This window comes from Grammomys surdaster, unplaced genomic scaffold (assembly GCF_004785775.1).
Source record: "Grammomys surdaster isolate TR1022 unplaced genomic scaffold, NIH_TR_1.0 125769, whole genome shotgun sequence".
NCBI lineage: Eukaryota > Metazoa > Chordata > Mammalia > Rodentia > Muridae > Grammomys > Grammomys surdaster.
The window spans coordinates 882,036-904,381 of NW_021620600.1; the positions used below are offsets into that span (position 1 = coordinate 882,036).

Here is a 22,346-nt window from a genome sequence, read left to right on the forward strand (position 1 = left end):
GCACAAGGCCCTGGGTTGGGTCCTCCGCTCTTAAAAAAAAAAAAAAAAAAAACAACAAAATAACAAAAAGACCAAAAAAAAACAAGGTAACTGGTATACACACACATATACACACACATACACACACAGAAGGCTCAGGACACACACATACACACACACACACACACATATATGTGGGGGGGGAAGGAGTTTTTTTTGTTTTTTTGTTTTTTTTTGTTTTGGTTTTTGGAGACAGGGTTTCTCTGTGTAGCCCTGGCTGTCCTGGAACCTCTGTAGACCAGGCTGGCCTCGAACTCAGAAATCCGCCTGCCTCTGCCTCCCAAGTGCTGGGATTAAAGGCGTGCGCCACCACCGCCCGGCCGGGGAAGGAGTTAAACCCTGAGATGCAGGCTATTATTCCAGCCACTCTTCAGGCTGAAACCAGAGGATTGCATGTTCAAAGCTCACCTGGGCTACAAAATGAGTTCAAAATCATCCTGGCAACTTAGCAAAACTTTGTCTCAAAATAAAAATGAGAAACAAAAAAAGATCTGGAGAAGTAGCTGGACAGCAGGGCTCTCCTTTAGTCAGGTAGTCACTGGACGTCTCTTTCTATCACTTTCCACGTTGTTCTTTAAAGACTGGCTGTCCAGTAAGTCCAGGGACCCTCCTATCGGGGTCTCCGTGACCAGACTTTTTAAAGACAAGATCTCACCAGCCAAGACTACACAGAAAAACCCTTTCTCGAAAAAATAAAAAACAACAAAACAAAAAGACAAGATCCCACTATGTAGCCCTGACTGGCCTGGAAATTTATGTGTAGACCAGGCTGGCCTCAAATCCACAGGATGGCTTGCGTCTGCCTCCTGAGTATTGGAATTAAAGGCACGTGACACTACACATGGTCTCATAACTAACTTTTTGGTGTGGGAGGTGGGAAAGGCAGAGACAGGAGGATCTCAGTAAGTTCCAGAAAGATATAAAGCTGGGAAGGGCCGGGCTGTAGTGGCGCACGCCTTTAATCCCAGCACTTGGGAGGCAGAGGCAGGCGGATTTCTGAGTTCGAGGCCAGCCTGGTCTACAGAGTGAGTTCCAGGACAGCCAGGGCTGCACAGAGAAACCCTGTCTTGAAAAACAAAAAACAAACAACAACAACAACAAAGCTGGGAAGGGAAAGGCCAGGTTTAGCTGGGAGACCTCTTGGTGCAGGTTTCCATCCGACCAGCAGAGGGCGCCTGGGACCCCTTTTCCCCGAAAGTGACTAGCTATCAATGTCCTTTACCCCATAAGAAGGGACTATTTTTTACCTAGTGTCATTAGACACCGGTGGCTGGAAAGCCATCTTCTGTCTGCCCTTCGGCTCCCGACAGTGACCCTGCGCATCTCCCAGGCCGACTCTAGACCCTTCCAGGCAAGTCCTACCTCATTTGGCGCCATTCTTGGCTTCAGCTCAGACTTTATTAATCTCAAAACACGTACAGAAATTCTAAGTTCAAACACCGGAGCTCTTAATGGCCAGGGATCCGGCGCACAGAGGCAACAGTTCACAGTTGCAAAAGAGGCTCCAAGAATTCTCAAAGCATCAGGGCCGCTGCAGAGCCCCTTAGGAGAGGAATAAACACATGACGCCAGACACACAAAAAGACGCTCGTTCGTTGAAAGAGAAATAAAGCCAGCAACAAATCCAGATGTGGTACACATCTGTCATCCCAGCAGTCGGGAGGCAGAAACAAGAGTACTGCAATATTGAGCCAGTCTGAGATACATACCCAAACCCAGTGTCTGTAAAATAATAATAATAATAAATAAAAGGCAGAAATATACAGAGGCTCCCAGCAGAGAGACAGATGTGGGTGACAACTAGTTAAGCGGATACATCCCCCCAGGAGGACGGCCTAGACACAGAAAGACTGGAAATTGGAAATGGAAGAGGGAAACAAATGCTGCAGATAGACTCGGTGGCTCATGACGACAGCCAACCGAAGGATGAGGCAGAGGATCGCCACAAGTTTGCCAGAAGCTTAAATGACAGACTGAGAAGACTGTCTAAATAACAAACAAACAAATAAATAGCCATGATCCCATACGCCTGCAATCCCAGCATTTGGGAGGTGGAGGCAGGAGGATCGCAAATTCAAGGTCATTTCAGCCACACAGAGTTCTAGGCCACTTTGGGCTACATAAGACTTCGAGTCATGAAACCAAAAGCCAAACAAATAAAATAGATGACTACAAGGGAAAGTCCATGAGACTCTCGGAAACGCGCCCGGGTGGCAGTGGGGAAGGGCAGGTACGGGAACGGCAGAGGGCGCCCCGCGCCCCACGGGGTAACGCGGCCCCCTCCCCCGCGCCCTGGCCGGACTTTCCATGCTATTTTTACGCTCGGACACCGGACACCCGGCTGGGGTGGCTGCGGCGTCGGGGCCACACGTCCGTTCACCGGTCGCCCGGGCTGTGCGCGCCATGGAGCCGCGGTGCCCGCCGCCCTGCGGCTGCTGCGAGCGGCTGGTGCTCAACGTGGCCGGGTTGCGCTTCGAGACCCGCGCGCGCACGCTCGGCCGCTTCCCGGACACGCTGCTGGGGGACCCGGTGCGCCGCAGCCGCTTCTACGACGGCGCGCGCCGCGAGTATTTCTTCGACCGACACCGGCCCAGCTTCGATGCGGTGCTTTATTATTACCAGTCGGGCGGCCGGCTGAGACGGCCGGCGCACGTGCCCCTCGACGTCTTCCTGGAGGAGGTGTCCTTCTACGGGCTGGGCGCGGCGGCGCTGGCGCGGCTGCGGGAAGACGAGGGCTGTGCGGTGCCGCCCGAGCGGCCGCTGCCCCGCCGCGCCTTTGCGCGCCAGCTCTGGCTGCTCTTCGAATTTCCCGAGAGCTCGCAGGCCGCGCGCGTGCTCGCAGTGGTCTCCGTGCTCGTCATCCTGGTCTCCATCGTGGTCTTTTGCCTCGAGACGCTGCCAGACTTCCGCGACGACCGCGATGACCCGGGGCTCGCGCCGGTAGCCGCTGCTACTGGCCCGGTGAGGGGCGGTGATTTGGGGAGGGCCAGGGCGGGGCCTTGGAAGACCTGGCCAGTCAGAAGGTGTGGCAAGGGGCAGGAGGATGAAAGCTCTTAAAAAAAAAAAAAAATCAAAGATGTATGCAGGGTGCTTCATACGTGAATCCCAGCAAGGAGATCGAGACAGGACGATTGCCACCGGTTGAAGGCCAGTCTGGGTTACTGTATGAGACAGCCGGCCTCGAAACAGACAGTGACTGAGGATTTGCCTCAGAGGTAGACAACCTGCCCAGAATTCCCCAGGTGCCTGGCTCAGTGGTAGATCATCTCCATTGAATCACAAAGTGACTTGGGGGTTATGTGGTTCAGAACTCCTACCTATCACGCTATAGTGAGGGACCTGGAGAGATGGCTAAGCAATAAAGACACTGCTCTCCCAGAGGACCTAGGTTCGATTCCCAGCACCCACAGAATGACTGATAACCATCTGTATGTAACTCCAGTTCCAGGGGATCCAGTGACCTCTTCTGGCCACCTTGACCGAACACCAAGGCACACACATGGTGCATATGTGTGTGTGTGTGTGTGTGTGTGTGTGTGCAGACAAACCATCCATTCACATAAAATAAATAAGTTCTAAGAAGAAGAAGAATCCCCAGTGAGGCTTGGGACACGGACCAATAGGGAGCAACTTGCCAAGCACGTGCTAGGCCCTGGGTTCCATCCCTAGCTGTGCTAACTGAATGTGTGAGGCCAAAGACACGGACAGACTGCAGTGCCCGTGCATCTGGCAGGGAACTAGGAAGGATAGATAGATGGTCAGGCAGGGCTGACTGTCAGGAAACTGGGACATGGTAGGTTGCGGTTAGGACTGAGGGCAGAGGCAGCAATGGAAATTTGCACAGAATCAGGCAGGGGTGTGGAGCTGAGGGCCATACAGCAAAAACTTTAACCATTCTGAACTGTTATCTACTGTCTAGTCTGGGCTGAGGGCAACAGGAAACGGTAGGCACGAGGAAGGCAGAAGCAGAGCAGGACCCTGCGCTCGGAGAGTCGACACTGGGAAGGCAGAGCAAGACACTAGAAGGAAAGAGATTCTCCCGATCAACCACGAGATCAAGGGTTCCCACCAGCGAAAGAGCAGGATTGCATTTTGGCTACATCCATCTTTTTTTAATTATACACACGTGAAAAGATAAACAGGTTTGACTATGTAGCTGGCCCAGGGTGGTCTGAACTTGCTATGTAGACAGCTATATAGACCAAGACTAGACTTAAACTCACAGAGATCCAACGGTTCTGCCTTCTGAGTGCTGGGGTTGAAGGTGACAACCACAACACTTGACCGTGTTTTAATCCCTGAGGTACTGTGATACAACCCAGGGCATCAGGCAAACGCTCCACCACTGATCCAAGCCTGCAGACCCTCACTGGATGATGGTAGACAGGAGCGCTACCATTGAACCACACCACTAACCTCCTTGGGGGGAGTCTAGTTAGGAACTGCTATCACTGGGTCACACCCTGAGCCCCCCTCTCTGGGACATTCAGAACAGGGCTCCACCATTGAGCCACACCCTGAGCCCCTCACAGAGGGGTTCTAAGCAGGATCTTTGCCAATGAACTTCACCCCCAATCTTCTTTTCACCTTGTATTTTGAGACAGTCTCATTAGTTGTCCAGATGTGCCTTGAAATGACTTGTCCTGCCTCAGGCTCCTGAGTGTGGCTTGTGTCGCCAGGCCCAGGGGACACCACCTTTTCTTCCCACTGGTCTGAAGAGCAGACATTCAGCTATCCAAAGGCAGTCGGTCGCTGGGGTCTTGAGTTGTGTAGGACAGTGAGGTGACCCCTCAGGAACACTAATGCTGCCACTACCATATTGAAACAGTGACTAGAGGTGTTAGCCTGGCTCCCTGACCCCTTTCTGTCCCCCCTGCAGTTCCTTGCTCGACTGAATGGCTCCAGTCCTGTGCCAGGAGCTCCTCTCCGACAGCCCTTCAACGATCCATTCTTTGTGGTGGAGACCCTGTGTATCTGCTGGTTCTCCTTCGAGCTGCTGGTGCGTCTGGCGGCCTGCCCAAGCAAAGCCGTATTTTTCAAGAATGTGATGAACCTTATTGACTTTGTGGCCATCCTGCCTTACTTTGTGGCCCTGGGCACAGAGTTAGCACGGCAGCGGGGTGTTGGCCAGCCAGCTATGTCCCTGGCCATCCTAAGGGTCATCCGATTGGTACGTGTTTTCCGCATCTTCAAGCTATCCAGGCATTCGAAGGGCCTACAGATCTTGGGTCAGACACTGCGGGCTTCCATGCGTGAGCTAGGTCTCCTCATCTTCTTCCTCTTCATCGGCGTGGTCCTCTTTTCCAGTGCAGTCTACTTTGCTGAAGTGGACCGGGTGGACACCCATTTCACCAGCATCCCGGAGTCCTTTTGGTGGGCAGTGGTCACCATGACCACTGTCGGCTATGGGGACATGGCACCCGTCACTGTGGGTGGCAAGATCGTGGGCTCTCTGTGTGCCATTGCTGGCGTGCTCACCATCTCTCTGCCTGTGCCTGTCATTGTCTCTAACTTTAGCTACTTTTACCACCGGGAGACAGAGGGTGAAGAGGCAGGGATGTACAGCCATGTGGACACACAGCCCTGCGGTACCCTGGAGGGGAAGGCTAATGGCGGGCTGGTGGACTCGGAGGTGCCTGAACTCCTCCCACCACTCTGGCCTCCTGCTGGAAAACACATGGTGACTGAGGTGTGAGGGACAATGGGGTCTCCAGGAAGCAGTGGGGTGGGAGGGAGGAGGGAAGGCAGGGTCAGGTGCTGCGTTAAGGACTAAGGTGGTAACAAAAGGGCACAGAACCTGAATCTGAAGGCATGTCACATGGTAGCTCCTGGGGGACCTTATGTGACACGAATGGTCAGGATTTGGGTTGTGTCCAGGGCTTTCCCCATATTGGTTGTGCAATGTTGCGGAGCTGTACAAATCCCCAGGAGCCCTATGGGTAGCACTGTAAGAGGCTTGCTCATATATTGTGAGTTTCCTAGGTGTATGTGGGGTCCCACTGGGGGCAAGTGTGGTCTGGTTCAAGTGTATGATAAGTAGTTACGGCGCTTCGAGTCCTCTGGGGCCAAGTTGGCTCCTGTAGGTCTCCAGAGTCCTATTAAGAGTAAGCACGTGGCTACACAGTCACACGCGGAGGTTACGTGGAGATACATAGCAGACTGTACGGTTTCGTGTCTTTTCTAGGACTCAGTTATTTTAGACTCTGTGGGCTCCTGCAGCCAGAATGTGATCACCCTGGGTCCTGGTGGGAAAGGGTGAGGGTATAAATGATAGGAGGAGGCAGAGACTGGGAGAGAGGGACAGAAGAGACCCAAGCCACTGTTTTCTGTGTTGTTTATAGATTTATAGGGCGGGAACCGTTCTAGGGCCATGCAAAGCTGAGCTGTGTGACCAGATGAGTCTCCTAACACTTGAGTCTGATGACTTTTTTGGTCTCATGGGACCATGCTGACTCCTGTCACTGTGAGCCCTGTGGAAATGTTGGTTGAATTTGATTGTATGTGAAGGCCATAGGGCTGTGGGGCCATTTTAAGTAGTAGCATCAGGATCCAAGGGTCACAACACAGATAAAACTAACTACAAGGCAGCAAGCATGGACACATGGACATGTAGCCCACTGAACAAGCTTGCTCAGGGATATGCACTGTAGAGGTGGCGGTTTCTGTCTCCCTGGGTTCCCCCTGCCCCAAATACCCGGAAAGACTGTGGGAACTAGAAGCCTTCTTACCTTGCTCACGTGGGACCCATTTCTACGTTGTCTCATGCTGTGGGTACAGAGATTGAGAGGTTGGAGCCACAAGGAAAGAAAACACAGTAGGGGAAGAGTCAGTACTTGAAAAAGATGGGCAGGGGACAGAGATCTAGAAGAAGGAAGGAGGGAGAGACAGAGAGGAGAAAGAAATCAGTAATGAAGATGTACAACCAGTGATGGATGTCAGACATGCAGAAAGAGGGAGAGATGCATGAGAGAGGGAGGGGAGAGACAGAGAGAGACAGAGAGAGACAGAGAAAGGGGGGGCCCTGGAGCCCAAGGGTCATCCTCTCTGTTCTCTGAGTCATAACAGACTCTAAGCCATGGCGTCAGCATCCCTCACAGCCAAGGAAGGTCACCACACTCCTAGAGGTGCTCAGTGTTTCCTAGGACAGAAACCCAAGGCTGTAAAGTGCTATGGCTTCCCCCAAGGTCACCCAGCACGTCATAGGACCAGGGCTGGTGGCAGGTGGCCTACCTGTGACACCCCCACAACTTCTGGTGTGCAGGTATTGCCTGAGGCCACTAGTCCTGTATCTTTTGTTTTTATCCTTTGAAACAGAGTCCCTCTATGTAGTATTGGCTGTCCTGGAACTCACTACGGAGACAGGCTGGCCTTGAATTCACAGAGCTCCTTCTGTTTCTGCCTCCCATGTGCTGGGATTAAAGCTGGGGGGGGGTGTCATCAAGTCTGGCAAGACCTTGCCTCTTCTAGAGAAGGAAGCTGATATTGGAGGGAACAGTATCACCCTAAGCCCCAGGGAAGCATTTTTGGAGTTTTCTGGGACTGAGAGACATTTTGGGGAGCAGGAGAGGTTACAATCACTAACAAGAGTTCAAGGCATTAACTGGCATTAACTTATTAAAACCTGTTGACTGGTGCCTAGTGTTGTTATTCTTGATAACGATATCACCTACTTTAGTCATATGAACTCTTGCTTAAGACCTGAGGGTGAAGCATCTTAGAGGGGCTGCCAGGAGGCTTTGGCTCCTCTCAGCCATCTAAGCCATCAGGGAAAGGATGAGGGGAACTGCCTTCACCACCGCCCATATCGCCATAAGAGAGAGAGGAAGGGGGGATGGTGGCAAGGGTGTGACAGTGACAGACATGACAAAATCTCAGGGTGGGCACTTCACTCCACAGACCCACTGTCACTGCACAGATCTGCACAGGGACCAAAGACAGATGTAGGACACAGAATCTATCACAGAATACAGGGGAAAGGTGCTGGGGGCAGAGGGGGAAGCATGCCCTGGAGAGAGAGAAGACAGATGCTCAGAGAGCAGGGAGATCAGGAAAGGGGATGGGGGGGCATAGGGAGGGAGGAAGGGAGGGAGGGAGGGAGGGAGAAAGAGAGAGAGAGAGAGAGAGAGAGAGAGAGAGAGAGAGAGAGAGAGAGAATAAGAGATCAAGACAAGAGACACAATTTCCTTCTCTATAGACTTCTCCCCTGATGTCCAGAGTTGAAGTCCCTTGATAAGAATGGACCAGGTCAGGAAAAAATGAAAGGTCAGAGAGGTGACCCAAATGGACACCCAGACTAGGAAGTGTCCCATCCCACCTCCAGTAAACAACCTGAGTGGGGTCTGAGTCACCATGCATGGCTGGGATGGCACCTTGAGGGGAACACCCTAATCCGGGGACACCCTTCCTGCTACTTTGCCATGCTATATTTAGGTTGGGGGGATGGGTGCTGGGTGACCCCCCCAAAGGCAAGTGTCAGCTTTCCTCCTAAATATAGCTCAGGGGTAGGGGAACTAGAGTCCCAGAGTGGGGGTATGGCAGAGCAAAGGGCCTTGACACCCAAGAGCCCGTCTGCTGCAGAGACACCCTGCTTTAGGTCTCTCCAGCATCCTGCCTTTCTTTCTGAGGTCCACTCCTTGGGGTGTTTTCCTCCTTCTAGGCCTCTGTCTCTCTGGCTGGGTTTTTGTCGCCCTGTGTCTTATGGTCACAGCTGGCTGTTTCGCTAGGCAGGTCACAGTTCTGAAAGCCCATCATGGTCTCCTCACTCTAATTACCTTGAAGTTTTCTTATCCACTCCAAGACTTCCTGGTCCCCGGCCAAGAAATTCCAGGATAGAAGACTATGTGGGGGAGCCCGGACAGTCACTGTCTCCAGGCATGGAGCCTTATCACTGCACAAGCCCAGCTGGCTAATGTCTGGCTGGGAGACCCAGGAGGGGAGACAGGAGCGGAGGGTGGGAACCTGCACTAGACACCATAGCTATCCCAGGCCTGAGTCCGGGTTTGAAGGGAAGGGCTGAGGTTCTGAACACTGGGTCTAAGGGAGGAGGACTGGGGTCTGGACCCCTGTGTCTGAAGAAGGCGGGCTGGAGCCTGGACCTCTGGGTCTGAGGGAGGAGGGGCGGGGTGTGGACCCCAGTGTCTGATGGAGGAGGGTTACAGCCTAGACTTCTAAAGCTGAAGTGGCCGAGGCCAGGCTTCCGAGGTGCCGGCCCGCGCGTGCTAGGCGGGATCCGCCGCCCCTCCTCCGCCGTCGGGCGCCGCCCCGCCTCCTCCCAGACCCAGGCCCTCCCAAGCGCAAACGGCGAGCAGCCGGCGAGCAGCGGGCGTCCGAGCTGCCAGCGAGCCGGAGGAGGAGCCGCAGCGGCGCCAGGGGCAGCCGGGGAGCAGAGAAGGGCGCCCCAGGTAAGAGCTCCGCGCCTCCTCTGGCAGATTCCACGGTCCGGGTCGCCCGGCCCCCGGGTAGGGAGGGACGGGGGCGGGGCCGACAGGGGCGGGGTTTGGCGGAGGAAACTGAGGCAGGACGGAAGTCTCTTAGAGGTGGAGCGGATCCCCTTCCAACCGACTCAAGAGCAGGGAGCCCCAGCCCAATTTTTCTGGATGTGGAAGCAGGGAATCTCCATTTACGAACACCTTGGAGGAGGGACCACAACCCTAGAACCTGTGGGTCTGAGGGAGGAGGCGTCTGGAGTCCAAGAAACTTAAGTCTGCAGGAGGAGGCATCTGGGGAACCAGGTCACCCTCGCTGAGGGAGGATGGCTCAGGAGCCTTGGGCCCCTGGGTCTGAGGAAGGAGACAGCTGTGGACCTGGACACAGTCTGAGGGAGGAGGCATCGGGCACCCGCACTCCCTGTAGTGGTTTGGAAAACCTCTGCCCCTGATCACACTCAACACTTCCCATTCCCCCACCTCGGAGCCTGGCCAGCCAGACACTCCAGGTATGCGCAGTCGGAGTCTTGGGCGGGCCCTGGCCTGTCCTGCGAGGAGCGAACATTCCAGGAAGCAGCCTCAGGGACCCAGAGCGTGGGCCGGCGGGACCCGGGTGTCCAGGCCAGCCCCACCCCCGCCGCGTTTAATGGAGGAACGGGAGGAGGGGATGTAATCTCTTCCAGTTGCCTCACCTGCCCCTCCTTTCTACTCCCCCCCATCTGCTTCCCATCCCTCCAAAGCTGTCACCTGCACAGGGAGGGAGGGGGGAACCTCTGGGTGGGCGGGGCCTCTACTCCAGGGTACCCTAGACTTCCAAAGACGCTCTGCAAAGGGTGGCTTTTTATGGAGAGGTCGCGCCCTTCCCCCATCTGCCTATATAACTGCTTTCCTTCCTCCCACAGGTGGTTGCCCCCTCCCTCTCCTGAGATGTCAGGGAGGAGACTACCTGTATCCTACACAGGGGCCCCACACAGCCTGGGGGCCCCCATCCCCAGAGTGAGGCGGTGGAGGTGCTGTTGACAGGTCTGGTATTCATTCACCGGCTGCTTTCCAGTCCTGGCCCAGCTTCTAGAATGTTCTAGTCTCTCCATCTCTCTCCCAGCATCTCCCAGCAACCAAGTCAGTCTCACACTCAGGGAAATCAAGCCCATGAAAACGGCAGGATTCGAGGGCTCCTTCAGGTTATAGGAACACGAGGGCCAAGTGGCAATGCTCAGAGTTCAGATCTTACCCACGCCACTTCCTGGCTGTGTGACCCGGCAGAAAGCATTTCTCCTTGTGTTTGACTGTACAGCCCTGGCTGGCATGGAACTCATGCAAAGGGGTCAGGCCTCAAACTTGTGGCCATCTTCCTGCTTCTGCCTCCTGGTTGCTGAGGTTACAGGGTGCATTACCACACCCAATTTTGCCAATTTACTTACACTAACTGAATGCTTATCATTAACCCAAAAGTTAAGCATTCCCGGGTTCTAGAGCATAAGGTATCCCTAAGGTCCTCCCGTCGTCGGCCAAGCTGGCATCTGCCCTCGGGTGGGGCAGGAGGAGGGTCCCGACTCCCGTTACTCAGGTGCCTTCCTTGTCCTCTAACAACAGCCTCTCTCTCCATCTTCAGGTGTGCAAGCCATGCTCCCTCGCCACTCCTGCTCGCTTCTTCTTCTCCTTTTCTTCCTCCCCAGTGTCCCCATGGAGCCCCAACCCCCATCCTCCACCCTGCCCCCATTTCTGGCCCCTGAGTGGGACCTCTTGTCTCCTCGAGTGGCCCTGTCAAGGGGCGCCCCTGCTGGGCCCCCTCTCCTCTTCCTGCTGGAGGCTGGGGCCTATGGGGAGCCGGCAGGGGCCCCAGCCAACCGCAGCCGGCGCGGGGTGAGTGAGACGGCACCCGCAAGCCGCCGGGGTGAGCTGGCAGTGTGCGACGCAGTGAGTGGCTGGGTGACCGACCGGCGGACAGCTGTGGACTTGCGTGGGCGCGAGGTGGAGGTGCTGGGCGAGGTGCCTGCGGCAGGTGGCAGTCCCCTGCGTCAGTACTTCTTCGAGACGCGCTGCAAGGCCGAAAGCGCTGGGGAAGGTGGCCCAGGTGTGGGCGGAGGGGGTTGTCGTGGCGTGGATCGGAGGCACTGGCTCTCAGAATGCAAGGCTAAGCAGTCCTACGTGCGGGCGTTGACTGCAGATTCCCAGGGCCGCGTGGGCTGGCGCTGGATTCGGATCGACACAGCTTGCGTCTGCACGCTCCTCAGCCGAACAGGCCGGGCCTGAGGTCCAGGCTTGAGGTCCAGGCTTGGGAACTGCCCAGGTTGAGGGAGGAAAAAAAAAAAAAAAAACAGCTGGATGGTGAAAGGACCACAGGGATGGCCCGGCTGCTCTACCACGCCTTCTGACTGGGAACTGAAATAACCACAGAATCAACTCTCTCTCATTTTGAGAGCTCAGTCCGTGTGGAATGTATGATGGAAACAAATGGGGTTTCAAGTGATGAAAAGGAGTTCTCCCAGAGGAACTTCGACATTAATAATCATAGCCAATGTTTACTATTTGCTGTTTATCAGACCTAATATATGACTCTGCTAACCATTTTAACATCAGAGGACCCTGGCTCACCATGGCAAGAGGGGCAAGGAAAGAACACATGATGCATGAGCCAGGGCTAGACCTGGATCGGTAGGCTGTTTCTGGTTGCCTAGCATGCACACAGTCCTGGGCTGTATCTTAAGCACCGCATCATAAACCATGCATGGTGGTACCCATCGGCAGTGCCAGTACTTGGGAAGTAAAGGCAGGTAGATCAGGAGTCGATGGCCATCCTTAGCTACACAGGGAGATTGAAGCCAGTCTTGTTTATGTGAGAATCTATCTTAATAAAATAAAAAGGCTTGGGTCTGGGTGTTGTGATATGTATCTGTAATCCCAATACTTGAGAGATTGCAGACAGAAGATTGCCTGGAGGTCCAGGGCAGTCTGGGCTACATAAACTGTTCTGTCTGGGGCCAGGGCAAATGGCTCAGGTGGGAAAACAGTGAAAGCAATTGGCTGCAGAACAGTGAGGATGTGATGGGGAATTCCCCGGGAGCCTAGGCTTACCAGAGAAGTCTGACCTGGCCAAGGCACACCACCCAGGGAGTGAAGCAAGCATGGATACCTCACATCCAGAGTGGCCCCTGATCTTTTTTGTTCAACTCTAATTTGGAGACAGAGTCTACTCATGCAGCTCATTGGAGGGTGGACCTTGAACTTTTTTTTTTCAAGAGAGGGTCTCTCTGTGTAGCTCTGGCTGTTCTGGAACTTACTCTGTAGACCAGGCTGACCTCAAACTCAGAAATCTGCCTGTCTTCACCTCCCCAATGCTGGCATTAAAGTGTATGCAGTGTGGAGATGGAATCCAGGACTTCCTTCGTGCTAGGCAAGCACTCCATCATCTGAACCACACCCCCCACTACCTTTTTTTAATGCTTTGGGACATATTTTCACGACACTTAGGCTGGCCTAGAACTGGAATGTTGCTGAGGACGACCTTAATCTTTTCTCTTTAAAAAAAAAATTCTTTACTTTTATGTGTATCAAGTGTTTTGCCTGCATGTATGGATGTCTGCATGCATGCATGGGTGTCCACAGCAGCCACAAGAATATTGACTACCCTTGGGCCTGGAGTTAAAGATGGTTGTGAAGCACCAAGTGGGTGCTGAGAACTGAACCTGGGAACCCCTGATACATTGTTTTTCCAGCCCCGACCTTAATTTCTTTTTTTTTTTTTTTTTTTTTGGTTTTTTCGAGACAGGGTTTCTCTGTGGAGCCCTGGCTGTCCTGGAACTCACTCTGTAGACCAGGCTAGCCTCGAACTCTCGAACTCAGAGATCCACCTGCCTCTGCCTCCCAAGTGCTGGGATTAAAGGCGTGCGCCACCACCGCCCGGCCCGACCTTAATTTCTTAAGTGCTGGGATCACGGGTGTGTGCAATCACACCACACCTGGGAGACAGCGTCTCTCTAGAGTAGATCAGGCTGGACTGGTAACTCTCAAGCCTCAGCCTCCTTAGTGTTGGAGAAACAGGCCTATGATCCCACAGGAGAGTGGATAAAGGCCAGCTTCTTCCACCCTGCGTGAACCTGGACCACCTGCGTGAGCCTGGCAGACTCCACCACTGATGCTCTGAGGGTAGCCCTATTCCCACCCTCTAACCTCCTCCTGCCCTCTCTGACTTCCCATCTCTTTTCTGAGTGAGGAGCCCAGGCTCCCCACCCCCCTTTTCTAAGTGTTTCCTGGTGTATTTCTTTCCCTCAGTCTCCCCAGCCCCCCATACCCAGGTGGAAGTTTTCAACCAAATGAAAGGCAGGCAGGACTGGGGACGCTCAGCCTTCATGGAAAAGAGCTGTCTGGAAACTGTTACCCCGAGGTGGGCAGGCCTGGCAACCGAGAGCCAGGGGCCCTAATGGGAAAGGGGCGTTTAGTTCCTCTCCCCCTGAGTCAGGCTGTCTGTCTGCTGTGTCCCCTCCCCTGACCTCCCGCTTCCTTTCTCCCCCTCCGTTAGGAGTCTCCACCTTTCCCTATGTATCTGTGTTTCCTTTTGGGTCTTTAAATCCTCTTCTCTAAGTCCTAGTTAGGGTTCCCCTAACCCTCCACACGCCATTGGCTGGGTTCAGAGTGTGCAGGTTCTGTTACCAGGGGCAACGGCCACAACAAGCCGGTTTCTTGGCTTCCCAGAGAGGGTGAGGACCATGGCAGGTCGGACCCTAGCTCTGCGATATGGGCCCCCTTGGTCCCCCATTCCTGAAAAGGAGGTGGCTGGAAACTGGCCCAACTGGCATCTCACCAGCAGCGGGGTCGCCCACCACAGGATCCCACTGGCGTCCTTTACCCTGCCTACTCTACAGGTAAGAGGGTGAGAAAGGGGGCAGTTCACAAACTTGTGTGCCAGGAGGAAAGAGGACTAGGGTTAGGTTTCTGTCTGAAGTTGGAGGGGCCTGGGAGCCCAGGAGTTGGAGGAAGGAAAGGGGGTGGTTTCTTGGGTCTTTAGGCTGAAGTATGCGCCCTCTCCTCAGTCTCCGGTCAAGGTGCCCCTGCCTGCAGCCTTGAAGCAGGACCCACATATCTGGGCTTTTGACGAAGTCATCAGCAGATGGGAAACCACTTCAGGCTCGGCACACACTCCCAAGTCACGCCATGGTCCCTGTGCTCAGCCCAAGGCACCAGAGCATGAGGACCCCAGGCGGACACTAGGCATCAAGTCTTTGGCAGAAAAGGTAGGGTTCTGGGATCCAGTAGTCTGAGGGTGAGAGGGTTGGACACTGGAGCCCTTCTCCCTCACCTTGAATCTTGGGGCTCCCTTCTTGTAGCTAAGAAGACATGAGGGCCGGGGTGTCCCCCTGATCACCAAATACCAGATCAGCGAGACGAAGGCACAGTACAAGGGCTGGCCAGATCTGGATCAGAGTGTCCCCCTCTTTGCAGAGCCCCAATCCATGGAGCTCACTGACCACCATCGCGGGGGACCTTCTCAGGTAGAGTGGGCTACATGGGCACCGCAGGAAGGAGCCTAGGCTGTCCAAGAGGGCTAGGGACCAGACTGTGCTGTTGGGCTGAAGGAAGCTGGCATTCTACAGGGTAGCTAGAAGGTATTGGATTGGGAGTCAGGGTACTGAGTCTTGAACTGTGGGGGATAGAGCCAGAAGTTTCGGAAGTTGCTTCTTGAAGCTGTGGGCTGCTGGTGTGATGAGCTAAGTTCGTTAGGTGGTTGCTCCCCAGAGCTGCACTAGAATACTCTGAGACAAGTTTGGGTTAGCAGATGACTTGGCAAGAAGCAGTCAGGTGGGATTGTCATCCAAGATGTACTTAACACCCAGTGTCAGGGTAACGGTTTTGACTAGGAAGGAAACTAGAAAAGGGTGTGGCTGCAACAAGAGTCTGGGTTCTTGGCCACTGTTTGGATAGGGTGCAGGATTTGAGGCACTAAGACTAGTGTGGGGGTGGGTAAGGGCTTTGAACACAATCTTTCTTATTCATTTCCCAATATTCCTCAGGCCCTAGTCCCCTGGACGAGGAACCCCGAGTTGGCTGGCCAACCCTTCACAGTGAACAAGATGGGTGTCCTAGATCGGCTCCAACCCTATCTGACCACTTCTGCACGTGACTTCACAAGGTGAGCTTGTGCCCAGCAGGTGCTGGTGAGCAAACCCTTCCTTGGCAGTTCCAACTCTTCAGCTCCTCAGAGCCTCTTCCAAGGCAGCAAGAAACCATTTCTAGACCCTTCAGTCCCCTGGAATCTGAACTCTGCTGTTCTTGGACCTACTCACCTGCTGCCCCGCCCACAGGAAGTTGGCTGAATATCCCTACCAGAAATCGGTGATGGGACAGAGCTGGCCAAAGAAGGCATCCCGCCAAGAGCTGGAAAGTCCACCGAGGATGCGCCCAGCCCGTGTGCGCCCATCGCAACCGGTCGTGCCATACCTGGGAGCCCTGTCTCTGACCCGAGAGTCCTACGGACCCTTGGTGCACCCGCTCCGTAGGATGGATCGCTTTTGCCCAGTAGACGCACCCTGGGGCGGCCCCCACCGGAAGCCAGTGGCAGGCCTCTACAGTGTACCCAAGGCCTACTGCACTGAGAATTCCCGCTATGGGAGTGCCAGGGCGGAGCTGGTGTGAGCATGTGAAGCCCACCCACCACGCAAATGCCAGCATTGGATTTGTGGGCGGGCCAACCCAGACACACCCCTTACTTCAAGAAGTTTTATAGCTGAAACCACACCCATTTCTGGACCCAATCCAGGCATCCTGATTAGGGGGCTGGACGTGAGGTGGAGCTCTACCTCTGGTTGCATTGAAAGCAAATTTGGAGGCCTACTTCGGAACCTAAGGTCCCTAAAGATATCTAATGCTGAAGCTGTGCCCTCCCTCCTAGTTAGTTGTACACAACCACCAGAGTGGGCCTGATTGAGGTTTACTCCAGCATCCTGGGGGTCCAGCTAGCAGCCTGTAGAGCCCTCCCCTTTACCTTATTTCCTGTACTTCCAATGTCAGCTAAGCCCGGACACCTGGGCTGAGCGTGAGGCCAATTCACTGAGACACTGGAGCTGGTCCCTGGCTTCCCTGACCTTGTGTCTCGCCCCCAAAGAGATTAGTGTCTAGGTTACCCAAGCCTGTAGCCTCTGCTTAGTGGCCTTGCCACCCCCACAACCCGTAGGTATAAAGTCAAGTGCCCAAGGTAGGGAAGGCATCAAGAATGGAGAGGCTCCAGGTAAGACTGTAGGGCCCAGGGTACTACCAATTCCATCAGACCCATAGATGGACAGCCTTGTGACCTAGGAGATGGAGGGTGGGTATGGGGAGGGGGGGCTCCTAGTTGGTGGACTTCAAGCCGGAGAGAAATAGATTTGATGGTCTGTGATAGGTCTTGAATGACAGCTTCTATATTATACTGAGTGGGTCCAAAACCTGGGATGGAAAATCCAGGTCAGGGGTGGAGTGAGACACTGGCTATGTCCCAGGGGCTGCTGCTGTGGCTGCTGCTGAGCCCAAGTGTGCTGTGGGCCTCCAGGGGCCCCCTTCGGCCACTGTGTCGGCCTGTCAACGCAACCCTGGCTGCAGAGAACGAGTTCTGCCCAGTCTGCATCACCTTCACCACCACCATCTGTGCTGGCTACTGTCCTAGCATGGTGAGCCGACCAAATGGGTAGGGACATCACTTCTGACCTAAAGTGTTGCTACCTTAGCTAGGCTGACGACAGGTGGTGGCAGTGGGGTCCACGGAGATGGCACCTGGGCAGGGGTCATAGCTACTGTGGGGGTATGAAAGACCAGGTGGGCATTCTGCCTAGAATGGGTGTTATGTGGGGCAGGGACACTCAGATGAGGACTTTCTCCACCCTGCGCTCAGGTCCGAGTACTGCCTGCTGCCTTGCCTCCGGTGCCTCAGCCAGTGTGCACCTACCGTGAGCTGCGCTTCGCATCCGTCCACCTCCCTGGCTGCCCACCTGGTGTAGACCCTATAGTCTCCTTTCCTGTGGCCCTCAGCTGCCGCTGTGGGCCCTGCCGGCTCAGCAGCTCTGACTGTGGGGGTCCCAGGACTCAACCAATGGCCTGTGACCTCCCCCACCTCCCCGGCCTCCTCCTCTTCTGAGGCCCATCCCCTAAGTCCCCATTCTTCTGCAGCTAGCAGGTGTTCTAAGCACCTCTCCCAATAAAGGCTTTACAACTGCATTCCGCTGTTCTTTTGTGGGCTCCGAGGACACAGCAGAGCTCTAGTCTTCAATAATTTTATACAAAGTCACAGTGTGAGAACTTGTAGAAAACGGGGTGGGAAGGGCTGGGGTGCAGAGTCGGCTCAGGAGGTGTCCATTGTTTCGCCTTCTGCAGAGGGGAAGCCAATTGTGAGCGAGCTGGGTGCCCCCACGCAGCCCTCTCCCACAGCAGCAGCGGCCTAGTGACACTCACTGAGCTCATTGAAGAGGAAGGCGTCCTGGTATTCCTTCATGTACTGTGTGGAGCGGGACTCATCCAGGAAGAGGGAGTATACCCGCTTAATGTCATCCACCTGCACCTCTGTGCCCTGAGAACAGGTGGGACTCAGCTCATGTCAGCATGGCGCTATCCCACCCACCCCCAAGCTTTTTCCTCTAAAACGACCAGGCACCTGCTGTGGTTCTTAGTCCCCACTAAATAAATATCCATGTGCCATGGCCCTAGGGGCCATCCCTCAGTCCTCCAGGCTAACTGGCTGGCTGACCTTTCGTTTCCGGCACACCAGGCTGGCTGCCGTGATGAGCTGGATGGCGTAGCGCAGGGAGGTCTCGAGCCCGATGCGGGTCAGCACCGTGTAGGCATCCTCACTCATCTCCACATCTTCCTCCTCACAGCTGAGGGCAGGCAGGCCTCAGGCAGGCAGGCATGGCACGTCACCCCACCCCACCCCACCCCACCCCACCCCACCCCACCCCACCGATGGACACAGGAGAGGAGGCTAAAAGAGCCAAGGGACAGGGAGGCCCCCCACCGCCCCCCACCGCTGGCCCACCGGATGCGCAGGATCTGCTTGGTGTCCTTCTCGCTGTAGGGCGCTGTTGACACTATGAGCAGGCGGTCCAGCAGGTCGATGGGGATGCCGTGGGGACTCTGGTAGCTGGTGCCTCGGATGCTGGGGGTCAGGAAACACTGTTAATGGGTGTTTCGGAAAAACCTATGCGCTGCCATAGCCCACTTGGGAACTCAGTAACTATGTGAGCACAGGTTCTCTTCGCCTGTAAGCACACTTCACCCCAGCTGTGCTAGCGGCTGTGCTGTCCCCGCTGCCCAGGCAAACCCAGACAGTTCTTGGTGGCAATTTGTTTCTGGCATAAGGAGTTTAGCCATAAATGAAAATACTGTTCTCCAGGAGGTGGCTCAGGTCAGCTGCCAGAACCTAACCTACTATTCATGTACTTTCAGGGCCTGGGGAGCTGCAGGGGAACATCAGCTAGCAAAGGGGTCCGGAGGGCTGCCTCCCCTAACACCTTCAAATCTATGGCCTTGGGCAAGGTGCTCAGCTTGGCTGGCCTGCTCTGTGAAGTGGGAGTAGTGGGGAGAAGTGCAGGTAAGGTAGTCAGGTCCCAGCCTGGCAGGGCTGTCTGCCATCTGCCTTCACCTAACTCCAGTTCCAGGGGACCTCAACATTTCTCGTGGCATCTGTGGGTACCACATGCATATGTACACATATACAGATACACACATAAGAGTAGATCAGGGAAGAAAGAGGGGCTGGAGGGACGGTTAGAATCCATACCGTTCTTACAGAGAACCCCAGATACATTCCCAGGACCCACACGGGGTAGCTCACAACTGCTTCCAAGTCTAGCTGCAAGGGGTCTGCCCACACCTACATTCATGCGTGCACATATCACCTCCCTCCCCATAGTCACAGAAGAGGTTAAAAAAAAAAGGATGTCATGCTAAACACACGAGACAGGGTGCTATGCTTAATGAAGCCCATGAATCACCATCGGAGGAAGTCTGGCTCTCCAAACTTCAGTTTCTGTATTCTCTTAATTTGGGAACTATCTAGAAAAGCCCAGGTTAGCCTAGAATTCAAACCCCTCCTGTCTCAGCCTACGTAGTACTAGGCCTATGGTTGGTGCCCACATGTCCAGTAGCCCACAGCATTTTTAAGTCAAAACTTGTGGCCTGTGGTGATTAAGTGACAGGGTCTCAGTGACAGCTGATCACAGCAGTTTGTGACATACCTAATAGACAGTGCTGTGCTCAGCACAGGGTAAATTTCCAGGCACTTAGGGTGCCGGGGCCAACAGTTTTGAAGTCCAAGTTGAACAGGTTTTATACCTGCCCAGGGTTGTGAGGACCACACTGGAGGCGAGCTGAACAGACAGTCCATTTACCTTGACGACACCGACAACCCCTGGCCCAGAGGCCCTTTCTGCAGAGACCTCTAAAGCTGCTCACCGCGTGATGCCTCGGTTGGTGGCCATGATGAGGACAGGCGCCATGTCACTCTCCAGGGCTCGGTTGAGGAAAGAGAAACTCTCAATGTCCAGCATGTGGACCTCATCAATGAACAGCACCTAGAAGCCATTAGGGCACAGATCAAGCCCCCTCCACCCGGTGCCTCTAAACACACCCACCTGGGCTGCAGCCACTCACCCCAGGGATGATCTCCGCTTTGCCCTCCTCCCTCCACTCAGCCACTTTGGCATTGATCTGTTCTCGGACTTCTGACTTGATCTCCCCTGTGTCTCCTGCCAGAGACGGGGGTGTCAGAGTTAGAGACTGGATTCAGGACTGGGGTGGGTGAAGACAGAGAAAGAGGAACACTGGGGAGGAGGGCTGTGAGCTGCAGCAGCAGGGCCAGGACCCTCAAATGGCCCAGAGAGGACAGAAGCAGAGACCCAAGGGAGGACACACTCAGACAGAGAACAGAAAGTAAGCAGCAGTCTGTTAAGAATCCAACAGTGCCAAGAAAAGTGCAGAAAAGCTGGGGGTGGGCTGGGTCGAGCGAGGGAGGACAAAGAAGGGTGCACCAGAGCATTCAAGGTGTTCGGAGTGCCTGAGGAAGGGCAGCTGACCTGAGAAGAGGGCCAGGAAGCCCTGAGTGCGGGAGTTGATGACGTCAATCTCATGGAGAGACACAGTGTGCACTACTTCCTTGCGTTTTTGCAGCTCTCCGTCTGGGCACTGCACAAACTTGGTCTACAGGGCCAAGGGCAGGTGTGAGGGCAGCCAGGGCACAGGCCCCACACAGGCCCCCGCAGCCCTACACTGGGACCCCAGGACGTAACAGAAGATATAGACATCCCAGGGCCGGGTGAGGGATGAGCACCTGGGAGCCCATGGCGTCATAGTCTCGGGCTCGAGTGAAAGACCGGCCCAGCTTGGAAATCTTGCCGGTGGCCTTGTCAATGGTGATCACATCCCTGAAGGAACACAGCAAAGAGTAAGAGGACTCCCCTCCCCTCCCCGCCCAGCTACCTTCGTGGTCCGTGGCTCACCCGGCTTGGACCTTGTCCTTCGTCAGGGACTCGATCATCTTGGTACCCAGATCGTAGATGGTCTCCATCTCCGTGGTCTTCAGAGTCAGTTTGCCCACCTTGGATCCCTGAGGGCGACACACCAGCAAAGGCTCAGAGGATCCACCCCTTTATGGCCACAGCATCAAAATGGGTGTGGCACAGGCAGCTAGCTCAAGGAGGGAGGGGGTAGTGCTGGGGTGGTTATGGGCGACAGAACTTAAGCTGTGTCTTGATGTATGAGCCCAGGAGAGGGTTGGGGGAGGAGTTAGACTTAAAATGTTTTTTTCATATCCAAATGACAGGCATTTTGGTTGTTTTTTTTCTGTAGTTCCATGGCTGGAGGCCACCAAGGCACACCCCACACTCTCACATCCACCCTTGGCCAGCAGCAGCGCTCTACCATGGAGCTGTGCACCCTCACAAAGGCTCGTTATACTACCCAGGGTGAACTTGATCCCTGGCTTAAGAGACCACCTGCCTCTGCCTCCCAAGTATCTGACTGCAGTAGAAACATAGAATTTTTGTTAACTACAAAATCAAAGCAGTAAGTAAAAAGACAATTAAACTGGGCCATCAAAATGGGTAGGGCACTTAAAACTAGCCTTCACAACCTTGGGACCCACACAGTAGAAGAATCTACTCCCACAATTTGTTCTCTGACCTCTACACACACACTAAGTAAATGCAAAAACAAAAGAAAAGAAAAAAATCTTTTGCCGGGCGGTGGTGGCGCGCGCCTTTAATTCCAGCACTCGGGAGGCAGAGGCAGGCGGATTTCTGAGTTCAAGGCCAGCCTGGTCTACAGAGTGAGTCCCAGGACAGCCAGGGCTACACAGAGAAACCCTGTCTTGAAAAACAAAAACAACAAACCTGGTTGTGGTTGTAAATCCTATAATCTGAGCACTAAGAAGCAGGAGGTGGAGGACCACCAGCTAGTATGGGCTGCATATATAAAAGAAGAAAAAGAAAAAAAGACGGTCTCCAAACACAAACATATCAAGAGGCTGGTTCCTGCCCGTCATCCCAGAACTCAGGACACTGAAGGCAGCCTGGGTGTGGACCCGACGCAAAGGCAGCAGGGTCAGGGAGGCGGCTCAGCAGAGTGTGTGCCTGCCTATCTATCTATCTATCTATCTATCTATCTATCTATCTATCTATCTATCTATCTATCATGCACAAGACCCCGGGATCCTTCCCTAGTACACACAAGCTGGGTGTGGCCAGGCCGAGCACTCAAGAGGTGGGGCATCAGAAATTCAAAGCCATCCTTAGCTATATAAGAAATATATATTCAAATATATTCAAAGCCAGTCTAGGCTATGAGCTACTACCAGGGAGAGAGAGAGAGAGAGAGAGAGAGAGAGAGAGAGAGAGAGAGAGAGAGAGAGAGAGGAAGGAAGGA

The 22,346-nt window shown here is 54.4% G+C and overlaps 5 protein-coding genes across 6 annotated transcripts in view; 4 read left to right on the forward strand and 1 right to left on the reverse strand.

The window, feature by feature from the left end:
- Positions 1-2,346: 2,346 nt before the first annotated feature.
- Kcna7 (potassium voltage-gated channel subfamily A member 7) lies at positions 2,347-5,734 on the forward strand. Its single transcript, XM_028788996.1, has 2 exons — positions 2,347-3,000; positions 4,919-5,734. The coding sequence occupies exons 1-2, from the start codon at positions 2,347-2,349 to the stop codon at positions 5,732-5,734; spliced, it is 1,470 nt and encodes a 489-aa protein (XP_028644829.1).
- Positions 5,735-9,367: 3,633 nt separating this feature from the next.
- Positions 9,368-12,285, forward strand: Ntf4 (neurotrophin 4). Of its 2 annotated transcripts, none has more exons than XM_028789011.1 (3): positions 9,368-9,440; positions 10,367-10,487; positions 11,077-12,285. In XM_028789011.1, the coding sequence occupies exon 3, from the start codon at positions 11,088-11,090 to the stop codon at positions 11,715-11,717; it is 630 nt and encodes a 209-aa protein (XP_028644844.1). In that variant the 5' UTR covers positions 9,368-9,440; positions 10,367-10,487; positions 11,077-11,087; the 3' UTR covers positions 11,718-12,285. The 2 variants fall into 2 exon arrangements, with proteins under 2 accessions (XP_028644844.1, XP_028644845.1); XM_028789012.1 differs by lacking the exon at positions 9,368-9,440 and adding an exon at positions 9,944-9,973 and having other exon boundaries at positions 11,077-11,769.
- Positions 12,286-14,130: 1,845 nt separating this feature from the next.
- LOC114639996 lies at positions 14,131-16,717 on the forward strand. Its single transcript, XM_028788851.1, has 5 exons — positions 14,131-14,326; positions 14,495-14,695; positions 14,789-14,953; positions 15,473-15,591; positions 15,764-16,717. Exons 1-5 carry the CDS (start codon positions 14,171-14,173, stop codon positions 16,092-16,094), a joined length of 972 nt encoding a protein of 323 aa, XP_028644684.1. The 5' UTR covers positions 14,131-14,170; the 3' UTR covers positions 16,095-16,717.
- Positions 16,718-16,873: 156 nt separating this feature from the next.
- On the forward strand, positions 16,874-17,648 carry Lhb (luteinizing hormone beta polypeptide). The gene is made up of 2 exons (XM_028788852.1): positions 16,874-17,104; positions 17,326-17,648. Exons 1-2 carry the CDS (start codon positions 16,889-16,891, stop codon positions 17,566-17,568), a joined length of 459 nt encoding a protein of 152 aa, XP_028644685.1. The 5' UTR covers positions 16,874-16,888; the 3' UTR covers positions 17,569-17,648.
- An 8-nt stretch (positions 17,649-17,656) lies between these two features.
- Positions 17,657-22,346, reverse strand: part of Ruvbl2 (RuvB like AAA ATPase 2) — a 13,021-nt gene continuing 8,331 nt past the window's right edge. Inside the window, exons 7-15 of the mRNA XM_028788850.1 lie at positions 20,924-21,030; positions 20,755-20,848; positions 20,501-20,624; positions 20,079-20,173; positions 19,881-19,999; positions 18,463-18,582; positions 18,175-18,304; positions 17,883-17,997; positions 17,657-17,798 (exon numbers count right to left, since the gene is read on the reverse strand). Coding sequence (XP_028644683.1) covers positions 17,773-17,798; positions 17,883-17,997; positions 18,175-18,304; positions 18,463-18,582; positions 19,881-19,999; positions 20,079-20,173; positions 20,501-20,624; positions 20,755-20,848; positions 20,924-21,030 — 930 coding nt within the window. The 3' untranslated portion in view covers positions 17,657-17,772. The remainder of the gene's footprint in view (positions 17,799-17,882; positions 17,998-18,174; positions 18,305-18,462; positions 18,583-19,880; positions 20,000-20,078; positions 20,174-20,500; positions 20,625-20,754; positions 20,849-20,923; positions 21,031-22,346) is intronic.